At 40.3% G+C, this 22,884-nt stretch overlaps 1 protein-coding gene across 4 annotated transcripts in view; it reads right to left on the bottom strand.

The window, feature by feature from the left end:
* The window catches only part of PLEKHA5 (pleckstrin homology domain containing A5), a 277,793-nt gene that overhangs the window by 3,103 nt on the left and 251,806 nt on the right, over positions 1-22,884 (bottom strand). For 3 of the 4 annotated variants that reach the window (XM_025210566.1, XM_025210568.1, XM_025210567.1), the window contains 12 exons: positions 22,460-22,540; positions 22,176-22,325; positions 20,455-20,556; positions 18,523-18,634; positions 18,243-18,289; positions 16,445-16,565; positions 11,041-11,156; positions 9,845-10,054; positions 8,953-9,114; positions 8,410-8,534; positions 4,292-4,419; positions 496-580 (listed from right to left, as the gene is read on the bottom strand). In XM_025210566.1, the coding sequence (XP_025066351.1) occupies positions 496-580; positions 4,292-4,419; positions 8,410-8,534; positions 8,953-9,114; positions 9,845-10,054; positions 11,041-11,156; positions 16,445-16,565; positions 18,243-18,289; positions 18,523-18,634; positions 20,455-20,556; positions 22,176-22,325; positions 22,460-22,540 (1,439 nt within the window). Of the gene's footprint in view, positions 1-474; positions 581-4,291; positions 4,420-8,409; positions 8,535-8,952; positions 9,115-9,844; positions 10,055-11,040; positions 11,157-16,444; positions 16,566-18,242; positions 18,290-18,522; positions 18,635-20,454; positions 20,557-22,175; positions 22,326-22,459; positions 22,541-22,884 lie in introns of all 4 variants that reach the window. The other variant, XM_025210569.1, reaches the window with a different exon arrangement.

The following is a 22,884-nucleotide window of genomic DNA, read 5'->3' as shown; positions in this document are numbered from 1 at the left end:
CCTCCTCCTCCTTTTTCCTTCTATTATTTGTAACATCACACTCATTGCCGTGTCTTGTCTGAAATGACAAACTTTCCTGAGTGTAGATCATATCTTTCTGCAGTACACGCCTAATTCAACAGCGCTCTGATCCTGACTGAAGCCTTTAGGTGCTACTCCAGTTGAACACTGACACTTCTATCTTATGTAATTATGTATTTCTTTACAGCCTAGCATCTCATACTTATCAAGGGACTATTCTGATGCCATTATAGGGAACTAGGCTTGATGATCTAACTGGTCTTCTCCATCTTTACATACTATCAACCTATCTGAATATTATGGATTATCTGCAAGTAATCAATGCACTTCTCTATTTAAATTTCCTGACAGTTGGACATATTTAACATCTCAGCTACATCCACCTTGCCTACCAAAATTTCTGAGAAAGAACAAGAAAATACTTAAGATGGTGGGTACAAAAAAAAGACATACTTCTCTGGTAGCTATACACACATGAAATGTGATCCTTCAGTGAGCTGTGGTTGGGCTGATGGAGCTGGTGATGATGGGGACTCTGGTGAAGAGGACAGACTTTTCACTGCAAATCACATAAGGAAAATCAAGAATAAAATTCACAAAAGGCTTAACCAACTTGAAGCTATTATTTCAAACAAAATAATCATAACACAAAAGCTAAAAATGATAAAATAACTGTTTTTAGCCAGCATTACACAACCAAATTAACATTACTTCTGACAGTTCTGAAGGAAGGCATGTGTTTACACACATATTGGTGCAATGGCCATGGAACATACATGACACAGGAGGGAGTCGCTTGCAGTATGGAGGAGGTGGGACTTCTATTTTTAAAATATGAAGGGGATTCTTTACTTAGGTTATTAGACAGAGACATGAACCAGGTTATGAAGACTAATGTGCACTTCCTGCTGCTCAGGTCATCTCTATTGCAAAATCCCCAAATGCCAGGGGCTCTGAGCAAGACAGGAAGGACAACAGGATGCAGAATGCACTTAGGGACAATACATCTGAAGGAAATCCAAGACTAGGGCATATCCTGTCTTTCTCCTTTGAGTCCTTGTTCATATGTAGGCAATTCCAAAGCAGTGCCTCCAAACACGTGAAAGCAAGTTTCAGAATCCTATACAAACAGTAACCACAGGCTTGATTTGCCGAATGCGGTATCTGCATTAGGAACCTCTGTGATGGCACAATGCAGCAGCTGCCAACCTAGAAGTCATGCTAGGTTTTAGCACCTAGATTTAATAATAGGGGCAAGACTCACACTGGAAATGGGATTGCAAACTAGCCAGAAGTGCACTAAAGTGCAGAAAAAGACTGGGAACAACTGGCAGAAGGTGAAGGTGTACATAAATTATCTGATCAGACCAGAGTCAGTAGGATTGGTCATGTGGAGTCCTTTCTCATGTTGCACAGCACCTACGCAATTAGAGGCACAAGGCAGAAAGACCATTTCCCTACCACAGGAGACAAATGTCACAAAGGGAGCAAAAAATCCGCTTCTTGTTGATACCTGAGGCAAAGGCATTCATCTCTGGATGGCCCCACCTGAAAATGTCCCGTAGGACAGATTCAGGATCTCCTATATGCTTGCTGAGACTGTTCATTCAGGTATTCTGAAGGAGGGGAAGAGATCTTTCTCATTCCTTGTTTGTTGATATAAAAAATTGATGTGGTACTCTACTGTACAAGTATCAGGCAAGCTCTGTAGACTGCCCTGCCTTCCAGAACACTGGTATGTAAGCTTTGCACTCGATGGTCATTCATGTGTGCCCTTCATTCTAGCAGGGAGGCACCCCTCACAGTTGTCAATGATGCTTGGAAGAAACAAAACCTCCTGCAGTTGTTCATAATCCTTGCATCAAGTGAAGAGGAACCTGAGCAGCAAGGGAACTGTTATTTCCATAGCTAGTAGAACTGATGGATATTAAACATAATTGTGAGCATCAGTGTAATCCAGTATGTAGCATCACATAGGTGCAAGAAACTGTGTCCTAGGATGGATAGTTGAGTCTTGACTATTGTCTGGATTTTACTGAATCTGCGTGATGGGATCCAGAAAAGACCAATTTGGTTTTGAGGATGCTAAGGTGGCTGACATGTTCAAGAGTGACCCCCTATAAAAACTCCAGTCTTTGAACAAAGACCAGATTCATTTTTTGGATGTGCACTATGAGATCTAGGGTATGGAACAAGCACAGGACGGTGCAGAAATTCTCCTCCCCCTCAGTGACGGAGGTGCCTCCCCTAGCTGCTCCTTTGATAAACATCATTATCACTGTAAAGACCCTGTGCCATTTTGGGTCCATTAGAATTCCAAAATGGAAGTACTCTGCATTGGTAGTGGTCCTGGATTACCATGAATTGGATGCATTTTCTATATGAAGGCATAAAAGCAATGTGAAACTATGCTCCCTCACAACCAAGAGATGTGAATCAGTCTTCTGGTTTCAGGGAGGGGATAAGGGCAGCCAGTACTACTACCCTGAACTGGAATGTGTGGATAAAGGAGTTAAATTTTCTTAATTGTGATGGGACACCATTCTCCTTTCCTTTTTGAGAGCAGGAATTAACCATTGTAGAACGTTCTTCCCCTTTGTGATAGAAAAATCTTGCGAGAAGAGTCCCTAAGAAAGGACAGGGAAGTGGGATCTGAGTGGGAGTAGGCACTATGCTTGTTTGGGTGATAGAATCATTGAAAATTAGGGTTGGAAGGGACCTCAGGAGGTCATCTACATTTAGTCCAACCCCCTGCTCAAAGTAGGAACAACCCCCACTATATCATCCCAGCCAAGGGAGAGCTAACTATGATGGTATCTCAGAAACACTTGCTGTAACATGGCCTGTGTCTGCCAGAAATGTACCAAAGGGAAAGGAGTGGGACAAGTGGGAAGGAGGAAGTGGGCTGAATTTTTGGACTACTGCGCTAAAGATTCTGCCTGTTGTCCAAAGATTGGTGAGTCGATGGAACCATCTATGAAGGAAAGTGCTAACATGTCCGTGAGGACTCTGGAGAGTGGTACATGAATGGCAAAGAAGAAAATGGGTTCAGCCTGCTCATAGTCTCCTGGGCTAGGGACAGACATTACACACAAACTGGTTTAAGTGATCAGAAACTGGTTTAAACCTGTTACAGAACAGGTGTTCAGTGCACATAAACCAGTTTGAAAATGGCTGAAACTGGTTTGAGATGAACCTGGTTGAATGTAGTATCAGACTGAACTGATTTGGGTCAAACTAGTTTATGCGATGTCTGTCCCAGACCCTGAGAATGGACCTGGAGTTCTGAAGGATGAGCAGAATCTCATCTGCTTTGGAGTTAAAACGTTTTGCCCCATCAGTGAGAAGCTTCTCCAACAGTGCTTGGCACTTCCATGGGAAAGCCAGACTTTGAAGCCATGACAGCCAAGCATGTGCATTCATAGTAGCATGTGCATATGGAAAAGTGGGTAGAGGAGAGTGGATATTCCCTCAACACTCTGTTCTTGCAAGGTGTGTCACTAAAAGTGCTTCAAGCACATCGGGCTCTGGGATGGAGGGGGCACTTTCAAGAGTCACTCTAATTAAAACATCCACAGCATCACGTGTATTCAGCGTCCCATGCTTCAAAATGGTGGCTTTGATAAGCTTTAGTTTAAGTGTCCCTGCACTTCAAAATTGCACATGGAGCAGACAAACAGCACATGTATAGGTGCCCACTGTGCTCTGTTTTTGCCATCCTTCCCTTAGACATGGACACAGGCAGACAGAACAAGTTCTCTCTTCCTGGTCCATAAACTGATGGCTGAATTGGGAACTAAATAGCTATACAGTATTCATCACTGTAGTATCTTATCTCTAACTGGAACGCACAGGAAGATGAACAGCAACATTAAGAACTGACTGGGACCAGCAGCAAGCAGGCAGGCTGAAAATCCAATAAGAACTGGGGAGGGTCAGTGAAGAAGAGTTTGTACCACCTTGGCAGGAATTGTCCCGTTTCCCAGTTATTGGAAACTCTCTCATCCTTGAATGAGCTTGTCCCCCCCAAAAAAGAGTCTCGGCCAACAAAGGTTTTTCTGAGTCATCTACTGGGAAATTAGTCAGACCTGTTTTACACCTCAGAGATGCAAAAATATGCATATGGAATCAAGGTTAGCTCAGCTCTCTTTGGACTACCCTAGAATTTCAGAGCAATCAAAATATAACCTCAGAACATGTGCCATGTATGTAAAATTTAATTTCAATTCATGCTTCCATGCAATCGACTAATCAAATGTATTTTCCATACCTGCCAATGTCTGTACTGATAACTCAAAAGAAGAATTAAACCCTTCTTGTTCTTGAACTCCAGCTGCTTCATTCTTTTCTGGTCTAGTTTCAGGTTTGTGGTTTGCAACTGAGGCCACATTCTGCAAACTAGTTTTAAAAAAAGGCACTACTTTTAGTGCACATTCTAGCTTAATTTCAAGTGTTAACTACATTTACATCTCGTTTGGAATTACACTGCATATTTTTTTTCAATTAAGAAGCAAAAAGACCATGCTGCGACTTGCAAAGTATTTAAATCAAATACACATTCCCATAACATACACTAATTTTGAAAACCTGAATTCAAAAGAAAAAGTTTCAGTTTTTGTTTCTACCTTATAAAATTAGACTTCAGAGTAAAAACTATAAACTGATGACTGAACAGGTTTTTTTTGTTTATGTGCTCACGCTGTTAAATTAAAGGCAGCAGGAAAGGTAAAGGGCACAATGTGGTGAGAATGTCCTGATTTTGTGGGGCAGCCCCACTCAGCATTTACAGGAAGGCCCATTTGCCCAACTTCCAGTCCCATCAAATGCATCAAAGCTCCAGCACTCTTCTGATTCTGAAACATTTCAATTCGAAGAAGTACCCAAGGAAAGAATGGGGGCAGATGGGTGGGTCAAAAAGTCAAGCCTGCTCTTTAGTTGATGACTTCTATATACAGAGCAGCAGTGAAACATGGAAAGCTTGCTCTCAAAGCATTCAGTCTTGGATAAAGTGTTTCACAGTAGGCTTGTGGTATGCTCTACAGAAGAGAGGAAAGATATTAAAGATTTAACCCCAGAGGACATAATTGAATACCTCCTGCATCTCAAAACAAAATACATATTGTGCTTCTCCATGATGCATATACTGTGCCTGCAACTGAGACAGCAACAGCAATGTTTCAGGTATTAGTGGTGAAGAAAAACACTAACTAGGACAGGGGGAAAAGCTGACCCAAAAGTCAGTTCAGGGGAGTGCCTTTTACACCAAGGTATTTTATGGTTCTTTATGTTTCCCCGCTGAGTAAGATCTAAAAATCAGTGTTGTCCAAGGCCCCTCTTCAGTACCAATCCACAGCAGACAACCTCAATGAATTCCTAGTGTCAACAGGGTGGTTAAAATAACGTTTTTTCCAATAAACATGAATCTGCTAGGAATTTGAAGAGAATTCAGAGGCATTCAGAATATAGCACTATAGCTAAACATAGCACATTTAGTTCCAGAGTTATGTTGCATTTCTTTGAAGGAAGAAGTCTGTGTTCCCCAACAGACACTGGGTTTGTCTAGAAATACAAATTAAAAAGGGCTAATGAGAAAAACCTGTATTATTATTTATTTATATCCCATCCTACACAGAACTTCTCCGGGCAACTAACAATAAAAGACATGCAATCTATGAAGTAAGAAACAACAGGCTCTCCAAATATCCAACCCCCAGAACTTAAAAACACCAGTTTACCCCACCCACCCATTCCCACCAACTGTCCTGGCCTCACATCCAGGGGAAATAGTTCTACCCTCCCCCTCAAAGTTCCCCCCCAAGCCTACACCTCCATCTCCTGCAGAAGGCTGTCCTCAAAAACACATTCATTGCCCCATATTTCTTAGGCCCCTGGCAGACACTACACTTGTGATGCAATTGACTGAGTCTTAAATAGTAATCTGGCCACATGTTCAGGCAATAAATGGTGTCAAAGGATGGGAAACCAGCCACAAAAATATTACACATTTGTTTTTGTTTAATATGTTTGTGGCTGGTTTCCACCAAACTTTAAAAATGAATGTGTGGCAGGATTAGGACTGCACCTTAGTGTCTTGGGTTGTTCTCCCAGAATTTAGCTCATTATCCCTGAAGGTCTGAGAAATGTGATTTACAAGGAAAAGCTAAAAGAACTGGAATTATTTAGTCTGGCAAAGAGAAGACTGAGAGGGGGTGATAATCTTCAAATACTAATGGAAGAGTAGTTAAAGAAGATGGTGACAGACTATTCTTTGTGGCCACTACTCCAGGACAAGGGGCAATGGTCTTAAATTTCAGCAACAGAAATTTAGGTTGGATATTGGGAAGAATTTTCTCACTATGCAGGTGGTTAAACACTGGAAAGAGGTTGTGGAATGCCCATCCTTGGAAGATAATAGGCGCAAGTTAAGGGAAAATTTACCTAGGATGATTTAGGTAGGGATGATCCTGCCTGGAGCAGGGGAACGGACTAGATGACCTTCTGGCTAGGTACAGACATTTAAAAAGACTGAGGCGGAAGCACTCAAACCTATGCATGTTTCTGTAGATGCTTTAAGTTTAGGTCAGGAGTGACATAACAGAAGTTCGCTATTTGGAGGGGGGGAGCATGAAACTGCCTGCACTGGCCAAGGCCAGGAGGGTGGGGGTGCTTAAGCACACCTCCCAGGCTGCTGGGGATTGCCAAGCACTGCTGAGTCAGTGACAGGCATCTCCAGCCTGGTCTGTTCCCTGTCACTACATCTGGCTCACGGGAAGCTTGGGGGTCTCTCAGCGGATGTGCGGGAGCCCACTGAGACACCCCCATACCTCCTGAGAGCAGGCGCAGTGATGGGGAGCCACATGTGCTGCAGATGCCTATCATGCTGACTGCTGATGGGGGAGGGAGAAAGGGGGATTGGCCATGACAGCATGATGCCCACACACAGCCCTGTATCCACCACCTGCACAGAAAGGGAGAGCACTCGCTTTATTCTTGTTTCAAAACAGGAGCTGTCTTGGGCAGCAGGGAAACAGGAAGCAGCTGGGTCCACACAGGGTAGAAGGGAAAAATTCCCCAAGCAGTGACTTGCATGAACCTGTCACCCTCAGCTCACACCCCTACAACTCACCCCGCTACCCCACACACACACCCCTACACCCCCACCAGTCCCTCGCACTGTGGCATGGAGAAGCAGAGGGGCCAAGCACAGTGAAAAGCCACTCCAGCTGGCCTGGAAAATGGCTACTGTGGGGACAATGGGGCACAGCTCCCCAGCACTGCAAGAGTGGGGCAGGTGGAAATGATCATTATGGTGGAGGCAGGAGGGGGGAAATTTAAAACAATTAAAAAGGAGAAGTCCAGCATAGCCTGGCTGCTTGGCAAGGGGATGGCAGTGGTGTCTCCATCTTTCTGCAGCAGGCAGCAGCTTTCACAATGCAAAGAGCTTAGAAAGAAGCAAAGAACCGAGAAAGGAAGCAAAAGAAAAAAAAAAGAGAAAAGGAGATGATTTGAAAATATTTTTCTTTCACCCTTGCAAACTCTCCCCATCTATCTCCCTTGCTCTCACACTCCATCTCTCTCATACTGCCCTGCCCCACACTCTCCCTCTCTCCTCGATAACTCTCCTGATGGCAATCAAAGGGGCAGAAAATTAAAACAACAACCAACAACTTTTAACCTGGCTCAATCAATTGATCTATAACACAGGGAACCAATCCCCTTTCCTCCCCTCCTCCCCCGTCAGCAGTCAGCATGACAGACATCTGCAACCTGTGCAGCTCGTTGTCCCTACACCCGCCCCCTGGAGGCATGGGGGTCTTTTGATGGGGTCCTGCACACCCACCAAGAGGCCCTCTCTTGCCTCCCAAGAGTGGTGGCAGTGATAGGGAGATAGACATGGCCAATCCCCCTTCCATTCCCCCTCCCTCATCAGCAGTAAGCATGACAGGCTTTTCTAGCCCACATGGCTCCCTGTCAATGGGGGACTAGCAAGGCCTTCAAAGGCAACTGGAATGCCGGTGGACAGCAACCTACCTTGATTCATGAGTGGACCTGGTATTGGAAGTTTAATTCACTGGTCTAACCTAGATCGATTAAGTCTAATACCACATCGATCCAGGTCTATCTTAGACCGGGATTCGCCATTTTTAAAGCAGTCTATGTGTTCTGAACTTCTGTCCCGTTACGGGTTTAGACTGGTTTCCGACCACCTAAACCAGAAAAAGTGTAATGTCTGTACCTGGCCTCTAAGGTCACAGTCCTACTTTTCTATGACTCTAACAAAGATAAAAATTAAATTATGGCTCCTTTAAGCTAGCTGCTTGACCAGATCAACTGATAACTCCAATATCATGGCTGCTTTGAGTTATGTAGCTTTATTTTTTTGTTTACCTGGCATCAATCTCATGTGCTTTTTCCAGTTTCTTTTGTTTTTCTGCCTTCCCTCCAGCATTTACTTCGTTTGGCTCAGATACAATACAGGTGTCTGACAACAGGAGATCATCAGTTTTTGTCAACTTAAAAAAATTGAAATCATAAAACACATTAAGGAAGTCATAAGTACATACTGAATAAGGGGGTAGGAAATTTGAGGATTTGAGGAATCATTGTAATCATTTGGAGGGGGGATTTCAAAGTTCCAGCAAACCTGTCGTTTGCTAGTTGTGACAGTAAGAGGGAAAGACATAATGTGACATCAAATGGAATTGAAGAAAAGCCGAAGCAAGTCTGAGTAAGAGAAGCAACCTTTCAATCATATACCAGTATGATACAATTTGGGTATTTTGTTGAAATATTACAACAAAAACTGGCGCATTTAAATAACATTTTCTATAATCCTGCTCCATTTAATCATTCCCAGCAAATGTTATTTCTGAAGTCTCTACATACTGCTTTCTCCACCCCAGGATACTTGTATTAAATACAGTTTAGTACCTTTTTGGTAAAATCCACATTATGCTGTTGTTGTTCATTATTGTCTTTTAGTTGTGCTATTTCTCCTAGAGGAGTTTCATGATTTTGTTCCAGATTATTCTCTCTGATGGCACACTCTAATTCCTTAATGTTACCAGACAGTAAATCATCCTTTCTTCGATTCTGTAAGATAATATGATACTCAGAGGTACTGAATGGCATTACTGCATACTACCTTGCTGTTCTTATTCAAGACATACAATATCTTGTCCACAAAAAAAAACAACTATACATGCTCAAACTAAGAGCTGACCATCCCATTTCTTCACATTTTTGTGGCAGGTTGTTACTATAATGACAGATATTGCTACTGTACATACAATTACAGTTAATTTCTTTTGAAACCTAAACTTCGGGCTTCCTGACTTTTGTGCAGCAAAACCACCAACTGTAATACTTCAGTGGCAGTTTGTTGCTTATAGTAGATAGCCATACATTTTATAACTACATCATACATTGAGAGGGAGGGGAGCCTATAGTTATCCTTAAGTTTACACTACCCAATATTTTCCACTATAAAAGATTCCTGCACATTGTTTTTAAAGGTCTAACATTTCTATGGTTTACTGAAGGCCTTTTATATTGGCATTGTTGGGTAAAAGAAGTGTCTGTTCTTTATTCCATGAAATTCAGTTGACACTTAGCTGAGTTATAAACTGGAAAAACTTCCTTTTTTCTCTGTTTCAATTTGTGCCCCTGGAAAATTCTGGCATCCTGCTATACATGAAAAATTAAATTAATAAATCCCACAGCCATGCCATCACTACACACCGTTTGACTTAAGCAATCGGTTAAGCAATCTTAAACAGTCATTTGACCATATTTACAGCATGCTAAGGGACTTTTGGCATACCTGTGTCAATTTAAATGGATTATCCCTGAAAAAAGATGGGCTTTGGGCAGGAGACTGATCTGATATGCCAATAATATTTATTCCTTTTTTCTTCTCTCTGAGACAAGCTTGTTGGTGCCGCTTTATTCTTTCCATCTGCTCCTCCACAGTCATTCGAGGCCGAGTGCTTTCTGCCAGACATAACTGCTCCACTGCACTTCTTGGTCTTTCCTTAAAAAGGGAAGAATTTTTAACACTTTCAAAATGAAGCAATGTTCTGAACTACCTGTTCAATCCGTTTAGCTTGACAGGGAGGAAAATACTGGGTACTTAACAAATGCTTCAATCTAGTAGACGAGGTTATAATAAAAACGAACTGCTAGAAGTTGAAATCAGAGAAACTCAGTGTAGAAAGAAAGGTAAAAATATTAATAGAGAAAATGATGAGGGTGATTAACTATTGGAACAATTACTAAGGGGAGTGGTGGATTCTACACTGCTTGATGTCTTCAAATCAATACTGGATGCCTTTACAGGAGGTATGCTCTGTCAAATAAAAGGTACTGGACTCAAATACAGATGCTAGATGAAGTTTAATTGCTTGTCAAGCACAGGAGATTAGATTAGATGATTTAAAAATTCCTTCTGGCACTATGCTTTATGAATGAGTACAGCTGGACACATCTTGCTTTTAGGCCAAGACTAACTAAGTTTAACACCATTTCTGAGTTTTTATACTATATGTAATCTAGAAAAGGTTTGTGAAGGGAATGAAGTAAAACTGCATATATTTGTAAAATAAATGTTGATCAACTAAACCAGGGCTTTACCTTAACAAGGCTAATAGTTCTATTGACTTGTAGTCCCAAAGCAAGAAAAGCACTTATTTAGCATCTTGTCTAGCTGTAATACTTGTGACTATTAGAAAATCTTACATGCTCAGTTGCTTTTCTCACAAACCTGTAGCTTTTTGCCAATTCAAATGTAATGAAGTCTAACAGTGTTCTGGTCAAAGTAACTTTTAAAATAATGCTATTCCTTCCTTAGATATTGTGCCTGCTAAAGAGCTACATTTCATTTAATTGAGGATAACACAATGTTTTATTTAAACTAGATCAAATAAAACAAGATACAGCTTTCAAGGAAAGAACAGGTCCATGAACTGAACTTAGAAAAATTGCTATACATCTTAAAGTTTTCAAACTGACTTTAAATACCGTTCTTAAATCTATCTTCTTGTTTTTCCTTAAAGTGACATAAGAGGCTATCGTTGAAGATTCTGGAGTGGGTGATTTGGTTCGGGGAGGCACAACTCCAACAAGAAAATGTGAACCTATAAAACAAAAACAGCAACTTAACTATTATATTTAACAGCACACACAAAGCCATATGGCTTTTCTTAGATAGTATAGGTTGTCAGGATGTGAAACCATTCATTAACAGGTGGTCAATGTTTCACTTACCATAAACTCTGATGCTTAACTACTATATCTGCAATTATCTTTTTCTGTTTAAAGAAACCCCTGTCAAACTGAAACCTGGTCCTTACTTAACCAAATGAGTTAAAAGCAACTAACTTAAATGTGTTCCTTTTTACCTTAATGATGAATAAAGCTGAATTATTTTTATTTAAAAAGATTGTAACCCCTTATTTTTGTTTAACCTCAAACATCTACCACATCTAGAAAGTTAAATATGGTCTTCCTTGGTTTTCTTGGAAGCATTCATATAGGTCTTGGAGAACAGTTCACTGTCTTTAGTGAAGGCTGCTACCTCTCCAGTTAAGCTTCATTTCCCCCAAATATTAAATCTTCAGTTAAATAATGGCATTAAATAGGTGTTAAAACAGTCTCTCTAGGACCTGAATTTGCACGCCCAAGGAAAGCTGAGCCTCTACCCAACTCAAGAAAATTGAACAAATCTTTCAATCTTTTCTTTAGATAATAAAGTTGTAATAAATGTAGAGCACAAACTTATTTTTCTTCTCCATAGTCCTTTACCATATAAAAGCTTTCCTGTGTCATTTCCAGGGCTGGAGGTTTTACATTATCTTTCTGTCTTTAGAACTTTCCTCTTCCTTGTTGATGTACAAGAGACAAACAAGAAGAAAATAGCTGACAGAGAGGAAACATTCAAAATGACTAGTTAAGTTTATCTGGGGCAATAAGAAATCTCAACTCAAAATTTCCATCCTGAAAAGACCTTAGCAAAAAGGGGACCAAATGTTAAATATTATTATCAAGCCAGGCAAATTAGAAAGCTGGTGTATCAGATAACATCAATTCACAGTAAGTACTGGGTAAAGATAGAATAAACTCTTCCAACAGTCAGACTCGATGTTACCAGGGCTAAAGAAATCTTGCAGGCCACCCCATTATGACAGCAGTAGTGGAAACATAGGATAATACATAAAAGAAATTAAGCTCATACTAGTCATCTTTACCATCTATAGGTAGGCTGACCATAAGGAAATCCAGGACATCTGGGACACTGTTGTGTTCCCCCTTCCCCTGTACTCTCACAAGTCAGCAGGGGTGGGGTGGGCTGCCTGGTAGCCAGCAGTGCCTGCCTGCCCACCTGCAAGATGCTCCATGCTGCTCCGACTCCTGGCCAGACTGTGCCCTGTGCCCCTCCTGTATTTTCTATTATAATTCTCAACAACCGGTTGGGTCTGGCTTCTGAAGTCCAGGACTGTTCTGGCTAAATTGGGATGTATGGTCACCCCATCTATAAGTAATAATGTTGAATTTAATCCTAATAAATTAGTATGGAGTTTTAGTATCTGGGAATATATCCGTATACTGCAATTTGGACAATTATTCAAAACAGTATATATTTAAACATTTTGAAGAAATACAACATAAAACAAGAGACATTAAAATCCCATTTTTCCAATACCAATTGAGACAATTTTCAACACACCCCCAAAGAAAGGTAGAAGACATTAGAGGAAAGCTGACACTCTGTGAAAATATTGGTCACACCTTGAAACACACGTCTATTGTATGTGTTACATAAAGCAATTTTAAATAGCCATAAAGAGGAAAAAAATCATTCATGAGAAAATGGGCTATAGGCATAGGATCAGATATTAGGGATCATATCGAACAATAGTCCTCACACATTCATATTTATGACAATAAAGAAGAAAACTATTTTAAAATTCTTTCACACCACTTAAGAGTTGTAGAATACTGATCACTTATTTTACTGTAGCTACAAGAATTACAACTACAAAAGCCTGAAAGAGAAGCAACTCTCCTAAATCACTGATAATTTCAAAAAGTTTGGGAAGTTTTAGCACTGGAAATGTTGCCCTATCAAGTCAACATTCCATGGAGGAGAAAGAAAAGAAAAGAGGCTTACTTAGAAATCTAGTGGAAATTTCTGGGATTTGATGAACAATAATCTTATACCCACCCTAAATAAAAAAAATGGAGAAACTTTTTGAATATTGCAGGAAAATACAAGTTTTATAAGCCAACTGTCACAACCCAAAGTTGTGGGTTTTTTTGTCTGTGTGCGCTTCGGCATCGCTAAATTGTGTTCCCGCTAAATTGCAGCTCTTTTGCATGGTGGAGCGTTCTGTTGCAATTAAGAACCTGCGTGCAGGAGCTTTTCCCGCCAGTTCTGTAGCCTTCTTTGCATCCATACAAAAGGCTTGGGTAGTTTCCGCCCAAGTCGGAGAGAGAGAAAGCACGTGGAGTTCGGGAAAGTAGCGTGAGGATCTCTAAGCGCTGCTGATCCTCTCGAACCCAGCTTTTTCCTTAAGAGGGCAACAGAAGTTTAATTTGTCAAACCCACGGAGCTTCAACAACTCCGGAGGACCTATTTACCGAACCCCCGGAGCCTTAACAACTCCGGGGCATATAACCTCTAGCCTCTCCCCGTCGCTGATCGCAGTCCAGACGTATCCCTATCGTATGGACCCAACTGTCGAACCCACGGAGTCTTAACAGCTCCGGGGGACCTGGGAACCGAGTAACCCACGGAGATTCAGCTGCTCCGTGAACGAGAATTGTTGAACCCACGGAGCCTAAACCGCTCCGGGGTCAGGAACTGAGTCTATTAGAGTCCTCCACCAAGAACTCAAGCGGAGCTGTGCCTGGAAAGCTGACCAGCCTACACCGTGACCACCTTGGGTGTAAGTAAATAATCTTTTCAATCAACCATTACGCCTCTGTGACTGATTCTAGCTCGAGCGTACCATACCGCGCCGCGGTTTTTTCCAGCCCCGCGTGCCCGGGCTGCTGGCCACAGCCTGTGTGCACAAAGACGGGCCCGGCTTGCCCCCGAGATCGGGAGCCGGCCCGCACACCAACAAATTTGGAATGAATTTGAAATCTAAAGCAGAGATGGGTAGAAGATAGTGAGCCCTGTATCATGCAGAGTTCTGAGGAAAACGAAGGGAAATGAGGGCAGGTTACAGACATGAAGAAACACAATTTTAACAATGACCATGAAAAGTAAAGGAACTGTTGAAGACTGAAAAAGAAGAAAATAACACAAAGCTCTCCTCTATGAATTAAAGGAAGCATTCTTGACGGAAGGTAATATCGGTCTTTATGTACAGATTACAGAATTGGATCTTTATATGTTATGTTTGTTACTTGATCAATTGGACTCATTAAGAAAGTTAAAAAATGACTGATAGTCTAAAGTGTGCAAAGTAAATTGAATAGAGAGGTGGTTAGCCATGTTACTTTGAAGTGAAGCAGAAGATAGGGCAGTAGGTGGCTGCCTACAAAAGTCCACTGGTGTCCCTTCTGCCTCTACTGAAACTATCGGGGATACAAAGGAACAGAAAAAAAAGGCTTATCGAAACCACGCAGATATCAAATCAATACATAGTTAACTATACACTGTGCTGGATGTAGAGCATAATGAAGAACTGACTGGTTATTCCTTTTCTAGCATTGTGGGGATTTTTCTGCTTTTCTTTTTTTTTTTGAAGTCAGAACAAACAACAACAAAAAACAAATAAAACAAATAAAAAAATCAAAGTATTCACCAGTATGGACAGAACTAGCAAAACACAGTTAGAAACCACTACTATAAAACTACCACCATCAGCTGATGTGGAAGAAGTCTCCCTCCATTTGCCTGCATGGAGGGTCATAGTAACTTTTCAAAACATCTGTTTCAGATAAGAAACTTTAGCGTCACCTATTATTCTGGGAGACAATCGTATTACTTCTTCATTGATGGATCAAGATAAATATCACAGAAGGCTAAAGAAAGAATCACCATGAGATTGCTTTATTTAGTCCTTTTTGATTTCACAGTGATCATGGATGGTACTCTTTAAATATCTGAAACTCAAGTAGTTCTCCGACTGTTATGGCCACATCATATATCATTTAAGGGGTACTTAGTCACCTACATGTGATCCTATTCCAGCCAACTCAAGTCCCTGAAAAACGGTTTGTGTCTACTTAACCTTAAAACTAAGTCACAAAAAGCAGCAGGAACATGCAAGACTCATTCATTTTGTACTATTAATAGTTTTTTAGATTCAAGCAGGGTGGGATAGGAATAATTCTCTGGTTGCTCCCGATGCTGCTGCCAAAATACAAAGCCTCACCTGCCCACCTCCACTGTGCATGCTCCAAACCCAAGACTGAGGCATGAGACACACTCCAGAGATATTCCAAAACACTACTCTCAAGATCTTTGTTTCTGGTGCACTTCAAAAGAAGTGGTGGAGGCATTATTATCGCCTCATTTCTGGGTTAGGAGTGTATAGGTCGGGATTTATTTCCAGCACTATCTTATGGCCAAATTCAGCCAAGAAGCAAAACACCAGGATGTCCTGAAATGTCAACAGAACAAGACAAAAAAGGAGCGACTTGCTGGCAGAGGCCACTACAGGCTTTTATGCACCTTGCTCAGATATTCCCCAGTTTGGATTTGTGGAGGTATTCAACACATACTTCTAATATTGAGAAGATCTTGACAATTGCATTTTCAGAAGTCACGATTCAACAAGCTGTTTTATACATTGTTACCAAGGATATCAGATTCTTTAAGTGAGAGCGTTCCCAGTGAAGGATTAGACTGAGCAATGAATAGCTTCCATGGGGGTTGGATGAAGAAGAGAATCAGAAGCATTCAGCCACTGCAAGGATCTTTATTGGGAGTATACCCAACAAGACAGAAGGCAATTCAACAATTACTAGATTAAAACAAGAAAAATACATTGTTTCCTTGTCTCATGAGTCTGAACATTCTGTGGTGCTGCCATTTTAGACATTCCAGTGACAAAGTTGAGAGTTGGATTCAAGAACCAAATAATTGTTCAAAGGTTAGGACAGAAAACGGGTAATTGTTCAAGAGAGCAGTGCGTGTGGAATATGAGTGATGTGATGAGACACAATGTCAATAAGGATTTCAGGGGTGCTGTCAAGCTAAATATTTGATTTTATTGTGGTTTTACCGAGTGACAACCTTTCCTTAACATGTAACTAAATGATCATCTTACTGTCAAGGTTTTTTTAGTCGAATTAATACATAAACTAAAAAACAAACAATGATGTGGTTCCTATAGTTAGTTACAAGATTTTGTATTGCTTGAGTAACATCCTGAAAAACAGTTGGGAAGTAGCACGCTTAAGTACCAACCTTTAGCCGTAGAAGTTTCTGACTCTGAAACTGGTTCAATCTTTTCTTCTCCATTAGATTCATCAACTTCTGCCACTGTTGTTAACTCTGGTTCACTCTTATAAAGTCTATAATCAGGAGCCTAGAGGATGAGAATCATAAAATGGACATAAACTCCAGTTAAAGTAGTGGAAACATCAATTGTGCTGGTGATTTTTGTTCTAATGTAACACTATTTTAAAAATAACTTTTCACTGCTCAAGGGATAATGTAGCAGTATTCAATTCACCATTAACATGAAACAGTGGCTGCTGATTTCTGAAAGATAAACAAAATATGGCCCAAAATGGGAAGGAGCAAACTTACCATTATTATGTAATATTGAGTCCTAAGAAACAAGAGCTACCTTTAAAAGGGTTTGGCAAACACATGACTTAAGACTAGTGTTTGCACACTTTTGTAAGATTTCAGAAAAACCTGATTTTGGAAAACTGACCAAATGCATGCAATCATCCCGGGAGATTTGCTTTGGTGCAATATAAAACAAACTATACATCTTAGAACAGATTTATATATGCAGGACTAATGAAAATGTCAAACACAAATGATGCATCTAAAAATAAAACTGATTAGCTAAAAAAGAAATTCCATGACACAGAAGCAGCCAGATGTCAAAATAAAATAGTGACAGTGCAAAGGAAGGGGGGAAATGCTTGAAGTACAATGTGGCAATTTAAGCCACTTACACAGTGAGATCCATTTCTCTGATATCCTTGAACTTGGTGAATCTTCTTTTCTTCCAGCAGATGTACTGGGCCCCTGCTATAACAGAGCAAGGAGCTGCTATCACTGGGCAGAGGGGGGATTATGGGAGGATGCTCTGTAAAGTCATAGGACCGAGGGAGTGGAGGACGAGGTGGGACTACTTCCTCTTCCTAAAGATTGTAGAATAGTCACCTTATTTAGATGTGTACACCTGTTACAATTATATATAACTCTTAAAAAGTATATTACTATAGCTGTATCAGATTCATATTTTGGAACTAAAGAGACATTGTCATGCTAAAGAGAGATGATAAACTTAATTGTGTTATAGCACCATGATTTAAGATTAGAATACTTTTTAAAATCTCATTTTCACGATTTACACTACTTACTTTCTCCATGTCATGCAGCTAGTTATATCTGCAGTTTCATCATTTGAATTTTATGCTCCTCACGAATACATCTGAACTCAATGATTTAATTATGCATCTGTTTTCCCTGAAATTCAGTATTAAAAGATTTCCCTGTACATTAGGTTTTCGAAAATCTTTAAAAGCCAATTTAAATTTTGAATGCAAGACAAACATGACAATGTCCCTTTAAAGCTATGATTTCTAGACATTATATGCCTGGTTTTCAGAGGGGTTAAACATTTCAAATGATGGTGGATGATCAGGCCTTCTGAGAACCAGGCTGCATATGAGAAAAGACATGTAAAGCAATATGTTTTTCTACATGAAATGTGCGTGCGTGTGTGGGGGGAAATACAGGGTTCACATTTTTGGGGTGGGAGCCTGGGGACAGGAAGAGGTAAGGAATGGGGAGAGAGAAACATGAATTGGTAAGAATGAGAAGTCACAGAACAACTAACAATTCAAGAATCCCTATCTGGAACTTTACTGTTGAGAATCAATTCCGTAGTTCGGTAATAGACATGCCTATTTAAAAATACTAAATATGCATGCCAAACATCTTTAAACCAGTTGAAAAGTAATTTCTAGTCACATTTATAATTTAGAAATTCAGCAATACTAAAAGGTGCAAAAAATCATACCTCATTTTTATACTTAATAGTTGAAAAAGGCTTGGATACAATGATACCTGTTCAAAAGAAAAGAAGAACATGAAAATGTGTTTTCAGTGAGTAACAAACACTAGCACAGAAGCCAGCCTCTATTGCCCATAAGCTCAGATGCTAATTTAAAATGGTAATTAAATTCAGTTGCTGCTTTTTTTTTCACTTTTCAATTAAGCAAAAGAAGATAGAAACTTTGCCCCTTAGAAGAACAACACAATACAATGTTAGTGTTAAGAGATGAAAGTGGCCAATTTACCCGCCTCTGTAGAACTTCTTTGCTGTTTATGCTTGCTCAAACCTTCCATGACATCTTGAATTCTCCATAGTTCTTTCTGAATCTGAGCTCGCTGTATACCTGCTGACTCAGTCTGCAGTAAGGAAACATTATATATGGGTATGTATATATCTGGAGAATATGGATTTTAATTTTCAGACAACATCACAAACACAAGAGAAAACTAAGGTTTAGGAAGCAATATGATTAGGACTCTCCCATCTCACATTGATAAGTGATAAGATGTTATGGAGGTTAGTGGTTAATGGAAGAGCTGCCATCACAGCAACTGATAGTTAAGACGTCCCTGTGGCCTACTGCAGGCCTGACAGAAGCTTTGCATATCTCATCCTCCAAGAGAGAGGTGAAGCATTCTGACAGCTTGGCTAGTGACACAGGAAGACAAGATCTCTGAATATCCAATGCAGAATGGAAACTGGGGAATTCACTACTGAGCTAACTAAAGCAGCTCTGTTCAGTAGGATAATTGTGTACATGTTGAACTGCTTGCACATCTGTCACTGGCCAGGAGGGAACACCAACAATACAGACTGATGGGTGGATCTGACAGACATTTAAGGGACCATGACTATCATATATGGAACATAAATCAAGGAACTGGCTGGGTGTTAAGAGGCGAAAATCCGTATTTAAATGAGGAAGCAGCCAGCAAAAGAGATAAGCAGCAGTGTGTTTACCTGGAGTAAAAGGTTAGAAATTTCAGCAACTGAAATAAATAGCTGGCCAAAGTCTGTGGCAAGATTTAGTCATCTGATGACACACAATACCTATCTGTTTATTAGTTACCTTTGTTGTGTTTTAGGTTCCTGTCAAACATTTCACATTAACCAGCTAATCACATCTTAAGTTGTGACCTGGCTGCATGTTGAAGCCATTAATGGCATCATAAAAAAAGAAATAAGCCACGAAGTTATTCCACAACAATGTATAATAACTTTGTGGCTGGTTCCCATCACATCATTATCATCATATGCTGGTTCCTATCGCACACTAAAGCTGGGAGCCCAGTTCAGCTGCTGGGGCTCCCAGCTGCTGGTGCACACCATGTCAACTGAACTGAGCTCCCAGTCGCAGGGGGGCACCATATGCCCCCGAGTCTGGGACCCTGCACCTGATGGGCTTATTGTTTTTTAGTGTTCCTTATTATTTGAAAAGTTCAGGACATAAGTTAGCCAGACCTCTACACTGGCATCCAAAAAATACTAGGAAGACAGCAAACATACCAACCATTAACACCTGTGTAAGAAGGGAAAGCATTTTTATTCAGCGTGATCAATCATGTTTCTTTGTTATTTCGAGCACATAGTTAACTCGGTTGCCTGATAAACACTTAGGAGAAACAATTTGCGTGCTAACTATCTAAGATGATAGCATAGTAAGCAATGGTCTCAAATCGCAGCAAGGGAAGTTTATGTTGGCTATTAGGAAAAACTCTCTCACTAGGAAGCTGGTGAAGCATTGGGACAGGTTATCTAGAGGTGGTGGAATCTCCACCCTCTGAGGTTTTTAAAACCTGGCTCAACAAAGCGTTGGCTGGAATGATCTAGTCAGGGACAGTCCAGCTTTGAGCAGGATTTGGATTAGATGACCTCCTGAGGTTTCTTCCAACCCTAATTTCTATGATTCATTCAACTTCAATTAAGGCCTGAAAAGAATTCCCATCCTATGACTTATTTAAGGATGTCCTCAGCAAATACAAGAATTCCGAAGTAAAACAGAACAAAATCTTTTGTATCTACTGAATCACTGGAAGGGAACATAAACCCATAGCTCCTACCTTCCCTTTGTAAGTCATCTTTAACCAAAATCACATAGAGGAAATAAAGAGGTTGTTTATTTTAGCCTTTCATAAGAAAATGATTTAAAAGCACTTCAGGTTAAGACGAGCCTCACCTGAACTTCCCCAAGTCGGTCAAGCTGCTCCTTCATGTGGTTCCTTGTGATTGTTACATCGTACTCTAATTTGTCATACTCTCTCCAAGCTCTTTCCAGCTCCTTAATTTAGAAGGGAAATAGCATTACGATACTAAATGTGTGTTCTCATCCAAGTTAAAAACAGACCTTTCAAAAACAAAAACCTTACAACTGTTTTGACTAGTCCAGCTATCAAAGTCCAGAAGATAACGAATACTCATCCTGAACAAATTAGAAAACATGTTTTTCTTCTGTTTGAAAAGGTTTTCACTTCCAACTGGAACTTAATAAAGCTCAAACAAATTGATTTGTCCTCTGTGGACAACAAGATAAGGAACAGAGAGACCCATTTGTCCTCAAGAGGTTTTTCAGACCATCTTAATCATACTCTCTCATAAAATTAAAGTAGACCAGAGTTTTGATTGTAAGACGCAGCAACACATTAAACATTGTCCATTTTGTCATACAGAATGCAATAGTGTATTTTTAATATTCAAAGAACCAAAGCTGGGCAACTCTTCCTGAAAATATTAAACAAATCAAAGTTCCTTGTTTTGGGGTCTCCAGGTATTTTGTGGCTACTGCACAAAAAGCAACTGAACATTTTTCCCAACTCCAAAAAGTCAAGGAATGAAGTTTTCCATTTTCTATTGCCATTCAGTACATCTTTTGTCCCATTATCTTCACCTTTTTGCTCTGGTGAAAAGCAAACAGTTACCTGTCCACACCTGAGCATCTCCTGACAAAAAGTCATACAAGATGGGGGATGAAGGGCTGATGCATGTGCCTCAAACCAGGGGTTTGGATTTTCTATACCTTATTCTACCTTGTCTTTCCATAGAAAGTAAAACGTGGGAAGTTACCTTTTGGGTCCTTGAGACTAACCAATTAACAATAAGTTTACTTTTGTGAATCTCTAAATGCTAGATGGATGGAAACCTCTGCTCCTCAAATTCCACCCTGCCTCCCCCCCCACTTCCTTCTCCGGTTTGCTCAATCTTAAGCAATTTTTAGCAACAACAACAAAAAAAGACTTAATTAACAGCAGGGGTGGGGGCAGGGAGCAAAAGCTGGAAGAGGGAGAACAAATACAGAGACCCTGGTGGCAGCAGCAGGAGGAATGATGTGGGGAATGATGCCTGGACCTGGACCCCACAGAACACAAGTTAACCCCCTGAGGTCTAGATGTAGCCCATGGGCGGCCTGTTGAACAGCCCTGATCTAGGAATCAGGCTACCAAACCTGGGCAGCAACCGAGTAGTGTAGTACCAACAGATCTTTTAACCTAAAGAAACAGAACTGTCTGTGAACTGAGAGGCTCTCTGGCTGTGTCTATTGTATGTTAATATGTACCAATATGATATCATCACTGAGAAATATAAATTAGAGTGCAGTATCTGAGAAAATCTGCGTCATTCTACAGTAAGTTATTGCTCACTTGCATTCTACAGTTTGCTTCACAATCAAGTCTTAATCTCAAAAAATGAAAGCTACTATGTATTTGCCCCTTCTAAAAAAGTAAGAAAGAAACAACTGTCTGTCAACTGTATTAAAAGACCATCTATTCCGGCTGCCCCACAGGAAGCTGGAGGTAAAGGGAGAACTATTTAAGGCTGCAGACAGTCCAATTAAAAGTATCAACAGAAAGAGAAATCACTTAGCATGTCACTGAGCTTTACTGGCTAAACTGTATTACTTACTGCAGTAGCTCGAGATACTTCTCGGCATGTACTAAGCAGTCCATTCTGCAAGTCATCTCTCTGTAAAACAACGTTCTGTATGGAGGCTGGATTATCTGCATTCATTTCTATCTCTTGACTGGCTGATAGCAAAGCTTGCTCAAGCGTGTACTATTATAATAAAAAGAATTATTTTTAATGTTCTGCATCATTGAGTTGATTTTCTTTTTACTTCAGTTATCAGTGTTCTGATAATAAGCATGTAAAATAATAGCCACATTAGGTAATAAATATAATTGTCCTACTTTCTCCTTGTGTAGCTGTTGAAGTTTCTCTTCCAGTGCTTGTACAACTTTATCTTGTTCACATAATCGGCTAAGCTTAGCCTAGGTTATAAAAGAAGAAGGTTGCAATTAGAACCACTATTATTTTTTCATATAATCTATGATTAAAAATACATCTTCCAAAATGACTTGAGACAAATTATGTGAAGTACTGTTATTACTATATCTTTAATTCTAATATGTCATGAGCCAGAGCATTGAATTTTTGAAGTACCCTGAGAACATCTGAAAGGCTCTTTGTAATTCAAAGTAATACAGGATAACCTCATAAATCTGGTTTTTAAGATTCTGGAATTCTCAAAAATCTGGCCCGTTTTAAAAATACACTGCATCGGGGAGTAGTGGTGGCCGGTTCCAGAGCAGTGGCCACACGCAGAGCGGCAGCA

The sequence above is a fragment of the Alligator sinensis genome, unplaced genomic scaffold (assembly GCF_000455745.1).
Source record: "Alligator sinensis unplaced genomic scaffold, ASM45574v1 scaffold365_1, whole genome shotgun sequence".
NCBI classification, from domain to species: domain Eukaryota; kingdom Metazoa; phylum Chordata; order Crocodylia; family Alligatoridae; genus Alligator; species Alligator sinensis.
The sequence above is the reverse complement of the archived record's forward strand: the minus strand, read 5'-3'. Positions and strand labels throughout refer to the sequence as shown.